Source organism: Pyrgilauda ruficollis, unplaced genomic scaffold (assembly GCF_017590135.1).
Source record: "Pyrgilauda ruficollis isolate IOZ18807 unplaced genomic scaffold, ASM1759013v1 scaffold23, whole genome shotgun sequence".
NCBI lineage: Eukaryota > Metazoa > Chordata > Aves > Passeriformes > Passeridae > Pyrgilauda > Pyrgilauda ruficollis.
In genome coordinates, this window is record NW_024522539.1 from 3970186 (window position 1) to 3980780 (window position 10595).

At 43.2% G+C, this 10595-nt stretch overlaps 1 protein-coding gene across 2 annotated transcripts in view; it reads right to left on the reverse strand.

Annotated features, from left to right (window-relative positions):
- Nucleotides 1–378: 378 nt before the first annotated feature.
- NR2F2 (nuclear receptor subfamily 2 group F member 2) overlaps nt 379–10595 on the reverse strand; it is a 14494-nt gene continuing 4277 nt past the window's right edge. Inside the window, exons 1-3 of one of the 2 annotated variants that reach the window (XM_041468832.1) lie at nt 9165–9755; nt 6816–7343; nt 379–3598 (exon numbers count right to left, since the gene is read on the reverse strand). In XM_041468832.1, the coding sequence (XP_041324766.1) occupies nt 3324–3598; nt 6816–7343; nt 9165–9594 (1233 nt within the window). In that variant the 5' untranslated portion in view covers nt 9595–9755 and the 3' untranslated portion in view covers nt 379–3323. Of the gene's footprint in view, nt 3599–6815; nt 7344–9164; nt 9756–10595 lie in introns of those variants that run through there. The other variant, XM_041468833.1, reaches the window with a different exon arrangement.

The window sequence follows — 10595 nt, forward strand, 5'->3', positions numbered from 1 at the left end:
TTTTTTTAAAAAAAAAAAAAAAAAAAAAGGATCTCCTCAATTCAACATAGAACAAGCTTCTCCATCCCAACCCTCCTCTTTTGTCCAATTCAATCTTTGGATAGATCTTTTGTTCTAACTCAGCATGAAAAGAAAAACTTTCTTTAAATGCTATAAACTTAAAACTAACTGAAGTCCCTAAACAAATCCTCCTCTGAGCATTCCAAACATATATACACGGGGCTTGTGTGTGTGTGCGTGCGTGTGTGTGTGTGTGTTTTTATTTAACCCTGGTGCATTTTCTGTTTACTATTATTCTCTGTGAACCAAAGCTCGCTGCAAGAAACTTATAAATACAGAGATAGCTTACAGGCTTTAAAACATAAAAAGCAGAGAATGTTTTGGATTTGAAAATCATAAATTATAATTTAATGCCAATAACAATTTACAACAAATGGTTGTTTACAATAAACTAACACAAAACAAACAAGTCAAGATCCTGTGTTCTTAGTAAGCATAAAAACTTCACACACACACACTCACATGGATAGCACTTGCAATAGAAAAAGCTAAATCTAGAGGTCAGCAATTCCCCTGCAATAATAGTATATTTATATATTTATATATATTTATATATTTATAGAAAAGGAGCCATGATTCAGATGTAAAACTCTGCTCAAATTCACAGTCATACGCCCCTCAGCCCCCAGTACAGATGTGTCTAACTGGAACACACTAAAGATCAGGGTTTAATCGACTTTACAGAATGATCTCTCTCCCTCCCTCTCTCTCTTTTTGTGAAACCACAACATGGTGTAGTTACGTGTGGTAAAAAGGGAGAGGGGGAAGCCTCAGACAAGAACAAAATTGCAAGCTTTCACATACAAAGCATCTGCTATAGACCAAGGGGAGGGCGGGCGGGGGGAGAGAGAAAGAAAAGAGAAAAAAAATAATAAATGACACTCACACACACGAAATAAAATATCAACCCCTTGCAAAAACCACATCATCTTGCCTTCCTTCAGGTTTGGGTTGGGTTATTTTGTGGGTTTTTTTTTTTTTTTTTTTGCCTGCTTGGGATAGCACTCAATTCCCCAGTGGTGTGTCCGGTCCTATGCCACCCGCCCAGGCAGGTCCCACTCCCGGTGCCAGGGCTGCAGGAGAGGGCCCTGTGCCTCCACAGGGGACATCCATGGACGCCCACGCGTGTCTGTGTGCCAGCATACACACAGACAGATAGCCCATATGTAAAAGAGAGAGATGACCTGTGGTCATGCTTTCACAGTCTAAGGTTTAAAGGAAAAAAAAAAAAAAAAAAAGAAAAAAAAATAGAAAGAAATCCACTTGAGAGTATATATACATTAAAAACCGACTCCTCAGTGGTAGAAGCTAAAGCCACTCCATTTGAAGACCTCTCAATGACAACGATAGATGGCAACTACGGAGTATTATAAAAAATCACACATACTTAAAGAAAACTCATTGCAAACAACTGACCTATATTTACAATACTGCTATTACCTTGCTTGAATGATCTTGTGCGCGTATGTCAGACATTTACAAAAGATTTTTCGCCCCATTCTGATCATAAAATAGATACTGATCTCCAGATTTCTAATACTTTTTCACAACAATACCTTTCCTACGCAGGCACTTAAGTGTGACAAAAATAAGGGCCTTTTTTTTTTTTTTTTCCAGAAAATCCATTTTTAATTAACAGGAGGATTAGATGAATGGGGGTTGATGGTTTACCATTTCAGCATAGTACTTCCTAAAACCAGAGATAAACCACGAACTTAAGTCCTCCACCCCCATCCCGGAATTAAACAGGTAAATACACTACAATACATCTGCTACAAACTTACTGTGACAAGTAAACAAATCAATCGCCTATGGACTTAAATGACTGCAAACTATAGAGAAGTAATGTGGTTTCTGAAAGACATTTATGACAGCCAAACAAGTTTCAGATATCAAATAATATTTTAATTTCTGAATACTTTCAATTTTCCTTGGAATATAACACACAAAGACTCGACCAAACAGTTCAGTTATTATAACTTTTACAGTATACAGAAATGTTGCACTTAAAAAAAAAAAAAAACCTTCAGTTTTTTTTAAACACAAAACTGTAAACTCTAAGATACTGAATCAATCACGTTATCTATAAGTGCCAACAGTGTTATTTTGTCATGCTGATTTCAATGGTATTTTTTAAAAAGGGAAAATATCAACAATTATTATAATACAAAGGGCTTGCAAATATACAAACAGATAGAGGAGTTTAATAACAATTCATGATGAACTATGTGGAACCCAATTCAAATTACAAAAGTTCACTTTGTTTGCTTGTTTGTGTTTTCTTTTTTTTTAAATCAAAACCGTAGTGTGTCTTGGACACAAAATCCTTCTACCTATAATAAATCCCCACAGTTCATTTTCTGTCCGAAATATCAAAAAAACCTAGATTTGGGGGGAGTTATATGACACGTGTGGTTCATTCGGGTCTATATAATTATAGCTCTCTCAGCTTCAAGCTAGATTTTGGGTCACCACCTTAAGTGCGCTTCCATCATTGTGTTGTTGAGGGTTTTTTTTTTTCTCTTTTCCTTTCTTCCTATGATACTTTCGTGGACTCAGTTTTAATTCTTTCAGAACATATATTTTAAGGATACACAGTTTATTTTTTTTTAAAGAAGCCAAGGTTATATCAAAAATTATTATAGAACCACAGAATAAACTGGTTTGAAACCAGAAAAATACAAAAAAGAACAGCTATAGGTACATAGACACATAGGACAATTAATAATTTGGAAAAAAAAGACTTACTTTCTTCCGTTCTGCTAATTTTCTCCAAATTTCCTTTAAATGCACTTTAAGCGAGATTTTTTAAAAAGTTTACCCCAAAAAAAAAAAAGAAAAAAAAGAAGAAAAAAGAAAAAAAGAAAAAGCCCACCATCGTTTCTTTTCTTCTTCTTTCTTTTTTTCTTTCCCTCTTTTTTATTTTTTTACAAAAAAAATGATAAGTAGCAAGTTTTTTTTCTGAACGACACGGGAGTTTTTAATGCATTCTGTAAAAGTTCATTTGACAGTCTCTTTTTTTAATTCACAGTCCATTAATTTTTTCCTGTCTTCTCTTAGCAAACTTGTAACATCCTTTTACATCCTTTCTTAGCAGAAGGAAATTTAAGAAACAACCAGAACCCAAATGTCATTTGCTTTCCTTTCACTCTCATCTCCCTTCTCAATTTTGATTTTATTTAATTTTTTTTACATTTTTGTCTTGGTGGTTTTGTTTTTGTTTTTTTTTTTTTTTCTTTTTCTTTTTCTCTCTCTTGGATGTTTTATTGAATGGACATGTAAGGCCAGTTAAAACTGCTGCCAGACAGTAACATATCCCTGATTAGGGTTTCTATGGGGGTTTTACCTACCAAACGGACGAAAAACAATTGCTCTATGACAGAAGAGGAGACAGTGCGAAGGGAGGGGAGACGTAGTAATAGCTTCCCGAATCGTGTTGGCTGGTTGGGATACTGGCTCCTAACATACTCTTCCAAAGCACACTGTGACTTCTCCTGTAAACTTTCAACATGGGCTACATCAGAGAGACCACAGGCATCTAGAAGAAAGTGTATTAAAAAAAAAAAAAAAAAAGAAAGTAAAGAAAAAAAAAAAAAAAGAAAGCAATCATCAGATTAAAAAGGTTTTGGTGGTTTGTGTTTTGTGTTTTTTTGTTGTGTTTTTTTAATTTTTAATTTGATTTTTTTTTCAAATGTCTAGGTTTAAGAGTGGATCGTGCGCCATCACCTCGCCCCCCAGAGTTTAAGTGGGTTTCACCAAAAGGGACAATCTCTCTGTGCATGTGTGTGTGTCTGCATTTCTCTCTCTTCTAGAGGGTCTCCTTTAGGACTGAGCACAGCTCCCAGAGTCGAGATTTCGAATGGCACGACAGACCTGAGGGGTGGCAAGGAGGTGCTGGCCAAGCCTAATTTCATATCTCGGTGGTTTTTGGGGGAAAGGCTGGGGGGGCGGGGAAGGCTTGAGCTGAAAAGGGGGAAAGGGAGCCACTATTTCTCCACACCCCCCCTTCTTGGAAAATAATTGGGGGGAGCCTAACCCTGCGATGAGAAGGACTACTACTCACAGTGATAGAAATCATAATAATAATAAAAAACTGGCCCAGCCAAAGATAATGGCGCCCCGGATCCAGCAACAGATTCTCCCCCAAAGAAGACAACGCGTTTTTCTTCAGTCTTTGAAACTGATTTAAGTGGCCCTTTAAAACTGATCTTGTCAGTTTAGCCTATTCAGAGGCAGCCATGCAAACTGTGATCTCTCTGTTCATTTGAGCTGTTTCTTTTCCCCCCTCTTTTCTTTTCTCTTTCTTTCTTCCCCCCCTCCACTCCCCCCTCTTTTTTTTTTTTTTCCTCTTCTTCTTCTTTTTAAACCTAAAGGCCCTTACAAGAAGAAAACTCCCTGATAGGGTCTGGACATTTTTTCTCTCTCTCTTTTTTTTTTTTTTTTTTTTTTTCCCTGATACGCTAAAATACAATAAGTTCCCTTTAAATCAGAGACGTCTGTGCTGAAAGAGCACAGGTTGTGACCTGACCTCCCTGTGGCTTTCCTAGGCACAGGGCTAACACATGCATATTCTGCGAGTCATTAGAACCCAGATTTTTTCCCCCCTCCCTCTTAAAATAGGCTGCAGCAAACATTATATGCATCTATGTGCGTCTGCTTTACATCAGGGAGGGTTATTGGGGTGCTGCAGAAGCTGCAAGCATCACCCTATATTTTTTTGCATGCGGCTGTCTTCCCCAGAATCAGATAACAAGAAACGTTTATCTAGTTGGGAGGCAATTTACACGCCAGGCCTCCCATTTTGAAAATAGTCATAAATTAAACAGTTACGACAGGATCGGACGATTGTTTTCTCAGAAGGCTAAAAAAAAAAAAAAAAAAAAAAAAAAAAAAAAAAAAAAAAAAAAAAAAAGTAAAAAAAAAAAAGTGATTTGGGAGAAAAGGCAGGATTGGAAATAAACTCCTTGGTGTGGGTGTGAGCTGGGCAGGGGCTGGGGAGGGATGTGAGCGTGTGTGGGATCCTCGCTGAGCGGCTGAGCGAGGGAGAGGAAAATGCATCCTAGAAAAATGATAGAAAAATAAAATAAGCACCCCACGGACACCCCTTCCCACTCGGGATCCCTGTCTCCCTGTGGATAGATGCGCCCTGCTCATTGATCACCTCAGGATTTAGCACCAGTAATTGAGGGGGGAGGAAAAAAAAGGAGAAGTTTTTTATGTGTAAAGCAATAATATATAAAAGGAAGTTTAGGTCACGACCCAGAACCTGGACAAAGTCCAGAAAATGACTTCGTTCCCCAGACCCCCTTTAACACAACAAGGAACGGATTGTGAGCCCTTCTTTTCCCACATAAACTACATTTTTTTCCTGTTTCCTGATATCAGGCTTTAAAAAACTCTGATGAGTAATTATTTTGCAGGTCCTGCTTCCATTCATATGTTTATCGCGTGGCCACTTTCCCAAGCGTCCGAATGAGTTACAGGCGAAATATATGTATTTTTAAATTTAATCCCCAAACTTCGAGGGCTCCAGCACACTGGGTTGCCGGTGCAGCCTCAAAGTTAGTGATCTGAGATAACGTATTGCACAAATTAGCGAGCAGATTTTTTTTTTTTCCCCTCAGAAGAAAAAAAAAAAAAAAATTTAGCCTCCAGAGTTAATATCAGGATTATTACTCACCCAGGTTAAACTCTAGTGCAAGCTAATTAGATTTCACAACGCACTCAATTATTGCTTTATAACTCATGCACTATTTCTAGGCAGCAAAAGTTGACACATATTTCCCCCCCCTCCCCTCTTTGATTATCTAAGAAACACCTCGAGGTCTTTTCCTCGGGAGAGTCATGCTTGTGCCACCCCGGAATTACACTGCGGAGCGGCAGCTTCAGCCTCCTCTTACTTTTCCATACTACCCCTGTCTACTTATGGTAATGATCCTTTCGCACCCGCTACTCGCTTTGGACTATGCAGTTCCTGCTGGGTACAAATGCAAACTTTTCCCCTTAGCTTAAATGACACAGAACTGCTCACTGCCACATTCTGTTTAAATCAGAGACAGCTCTTTGCAAAGTTGATTTATTTTATTTTATGAGATGGCAGGGAACGTATTTTAAACTCAGATTTGCGCATTTAACTTTTTTTTTTTTTTTAATTCAATTTTTAATCCTGCAGGGCTTTTTTCCCTTCCTGGCTGCCCATAAAATGATCCTCTTTTTAAAGTGGTTTCACTGATAGGACGACTTGTATTTAACAACATCAAACAGATTTTGCTGCTGTTCGGATGCGTGTCATTAAATGCAACAACCCAGAGCTATACTGTTAAATAAAATATTATTTTCAATGGGAAGAGCGCAGTCTCTCGTGGCGAATGGGTGCCTCTTCCCGGGCCCCTTCTTTCCCAGTCCCCAGCATTATTCAGCTAGGGTTGGGGTATATTTTGGCTGTCTGCATTTTTCTTAAAAAAAAATAAAAATAATGGGGTGTGTGTATATTTTATTTTCATTTTATTTTTTTCCTGATTTGCACTGCCTAGAAGATGGGATGCTCGGATCCGAGGCCCTGAAGGGGAGAGCACAGGGCACCGCTTCCTAAAAGGAGAAGAGACCGCGCTGGTTCTCGGGGGGCAGGGAGAGGGGATGGGGTGCAATGGCAATAACACTTTGCAAGAGCAAACACTTCTCAAGGGGGGCCCGGGAAAGGAGGGGGGAAAAAAAGAAAAAAAAAAAAAAAAAAGGAGCAAAGAAATGCCGCCTACCTGAGGTGAAGAGGACTATGGCCTTTAAACAGCTATATTCTGCAGAGTCGACATGCAATGCTTTCAGTTTTTCTACTTGCTCTTGGAAGATTCGTATGTGGTCCATAAAGGCGACCACTCGGTCAGCAGACATTGGCGAAGCGTGGAGGCCAGCAGCTGCCAGGAGCGGAGCTACGTGGAGGGGCATGGAGCACTGGGCAGCGTTGAGGACAAATAACTCGCTCCAGGTCAGCCTCAGGAGGGCCACCTGGTCTGTGATCTGGAGGTCTGGGAAGAAGGGGATATTCCTGGCCCACTCCACCGCGCTGAAGAGCATCCTAGCTGCCAGTTCACAAATGTTCTCGATGCCCATGATGTTGTTGGGTTGCATGCACTGACTGCCAAAGCGGGAGGTGGGGTAGGGCTCTGCTCTCAGAAGAAGGGAGATATATCCGGATAGGTAGGAATGGCAGTTGAGAGGGTCCCCATTTGTCAAGGCGAACTGACCATGAGTTGGCTGTGTGGGTGGCATTCTGCCCCTCTGGACCGCTGCAGTAAATAAAGAAGAAACTACAGCTATTAATATCTGAATTGCGACCATCGGTTCAAATACAGCCTGCTTTGTGTGCTTGTGCGTGCCTGTGTGACCCCGCACCCGGCCAGCTTCGGGGGGAACATGCATTCTCCCAGGCAGAGTTCAGCCCCAGCCCCGCTCTAAGGCTCCGCACTTCTCGGGTCAAGTCAAGCAACAACAAAAGCTGAAGGACGCAGTGGGCTCGGCCAGGGCTGCTGTGGGAGCCCAGCTCCTCACTTCCCAAAACACACCACAGTCCAGTTATCCCCCCCTCCCCTCCACCGCCACCCCCTCCTTCAAGAGATGCAGGATACGTCTTTGTGTGTTTTTTCTCCGTTACACCTAAACCAGCTCATTGATTTGAGGCTGGGGGAGCGGGATGGGGAGGGAGGAGGGGAGAAGGAAGAAACACTTCAGTTCGAAATCCCCGGCTCTGGTCCCACACGCGATTCTCGCCCACTGAATACATTGTTGCTGCTGGTATTATACATCCCCCCCTCTCGTAAAAAATACCAAAGGAGGCAAAATCACCCCACAACATCCCCGGCAGGTCCCCTGGTGAGGCTGAGGGCATTATCCAAAGGCACCTTCCCCTGCTGCCCATGGAAAGTGGGCCTTTCATTTTGTTAATAAATTTACACGGTGACAGCGAGAGAAAAAGGAGAGAGAAAAAGGGCTCAGAGGCAGAGAGACGACAAGAAGGGAGAACGCCTAAAAATGTGCTTGATTTATATTTGTTATCGCCTGTATTCCAAGGTTAGTTACTCTTGCAGAAACACAAAGAGAGGAGCCCGGCGAGTCCCAAGCCCCCTCACCCTTAACCTACATAGCAGCGTCCAGACACAGAGCACGCACTGGAAAACTGCAGGCTCACATTTCCCGTCTAATTTTATATCACAAAGACTCCACTTGCAGAGATCCGAGCACCCCACACTTACTTCTGGACTGCTCCTTACACCCCCCACCCCATCCCTTCTACCCCCTCCTGCCTCTCCCGGAGGAACAAGAAAATAAGAGGAAGAAGAGAAAAGTGAGTTAATAACAACCGGGAAAGGCAGGCACACGGCAGTGCGTATATACACACACAACACGCGTGGAGATGTGTGTGTGTGTACATATATTTTTTTAAAGGAGGAAAAATCCGGCTGGGAATCCACAGTGGAGTGCTGTAGAGCCTCGGTAGGGTGAGTCCCATTGTAATAGTAATTTGAACCGCCTGTGTAAAATTGCAATCTAAGGCAGGGTGCTGGAGGATATATATATATGTGTGTGTATGTGTGTGTGTGTGTGTGTGCATCTCGGGAGGCTCCGTGTGTGTGTGTACACACACGCACAGACACACACACACACACAGGGCTGCTCGGGGGACGGGGGCTAAGGCTGAGCATGCAGGAGGAAACACGAAGGAAAAGTAACCACACGTCAGAATCATCATCTCGCTCCTAAGCAGCGTGAAACTAAAAATCCACTTTCAATAAACCTCCATCAGCAAAATCAAAACAAACACAAATCAATTACGAGTGCAGGAGAAAGCATGCGAGAGCCCCTGCCTCCCTGCCCACCCTCCCCAACACCGCTTTCTTTCATTACGAGAAAGTTTCTGGCTGGTTTATTCGAGGGGGGTGGGTGGGGGGGAGGAAAGGTTCTGGTTGGGTTTGGGGTTTGGAGAGGAAGGTTAAAAATGCTAAGAGTGATTATATATATTATTTAAAAATAATAAAAAAAAGGAAAACCAAACAAACCCCAAAACGCAGCGAGTGAAAAAAAATATTGCAAAACAAATGAAATCCCAATACCTTCCCGTCTCATGCCAACTTTGAGGCATTTTTTGAGGCGGCAGTACTGACACTGATTGCGGTGGTGCTGGTCAATGGGACAGTTCCTGTTGGCACGACAAGTGTAGCTGAGATTCCTCCTTACACTCCGCTTGAAGAAACTCTTGCAACCCTCGCAGGTAAACTGGCCATAATGTTTGCCACTAGACTTGTCCCCACAAACCACACATTCAATGTGCTGCTGCTGCTGCTGCTTGTCTCCTTGGTTCTGCTGGCTCGGCGGGTTGGTCTGGGCTGGCGTACTGGGAGGGCCCCCGGGCCCCGGGGTCTGTGGGGTGTGCGGGGCCCCGGCCGGGGGTCCCTGCACCGGCGGGGCTTGCGAAGGCTGCGTTCCCTGAGCTCCGGGCACATCGTCCTGGGGGTCTCGCCACGCACCGACTACCATTGCCATATCTATTGGACACCGTTGCCAAACTTCCTGTTCCCCCTTTATTTTCAAAGTTTGTTTGCTTTGCTTTTCAGATCAGCTTTGCAGCAGTCTTTTTATTTTTTTGTCCTCCCCTCTCTCTCTCTCTCTTTCCCTCTCTCTCTTTTGTTGTTTTGCCTTTTTTTTTTTTTTTTTTCAGGAGGGTCGGGGTGGGGGGGATCTCCCGGTACCGGCGAAGGTGCAGAAGCACGGGGCGATGGAGGTGTGTGTGCGGGGGGGCGAGGTGCGAGTCGATTGTCTGGGCTCCAGGAGAGCAAAGTAAAGGGGTGGTGGGGGTGGGGGAGAGAGGGGGAGAGAGAGAGAGAGAGAGAGGAGAAAAAAAAAAAAATCTCTTCAAAGATCTCCCTCTCTCTCTCTTAGAGCTGATCTGCAGCAGAGTAGTTGAAGGAGGAGAGGCGGGTGTCTGGGGGCCAGGTCCAGGGAAGCTCGCAGTCAGCCATTCAGGAAAGCCATCAAAATAAGAATGAATAAAAGGTTAAAGATTACACACACAGCGGAAAAAAACACGCACAGCGGAGGAGACTCTTCTCGGCGCGGAGAGCGGTCGGTCTCGCCGTAGTTTTTGGAAGTCCAGCTTGCAGCAGCAACATCAACTGCGATCGCTTTGTTTTTGTGGGCTTTTTTTTTCCTCCTCCTCCTCTTTCCTCCTCTCTCTCTGCTCTGTCTCTCCTCCCTCCTTCGCTCGCTTTAATTCTTCCTCTCCGCCGCTCCGCCCGGCCGCTGCGCTCTTGCTCTCTCTCGCTCCCTCTTTTGGGCTCGGGGGTGTGGGGGGGCTGTTGGCTTTTTTTTTTTTTTCCTCCTCCTCCTCGCTCTCTCTCTTTTTTTTTTTGTTTTATAAAAAAATTCTTATTATCGTTACGATTACGATTATTATGAATTATTATTATTATGATTGTTTATTTGTTCCTCCTCCTCCTCTCCGGCGCCGCCGCTCCGCTGCCGCTCTGCCCCGTTCCGCCGGTTCG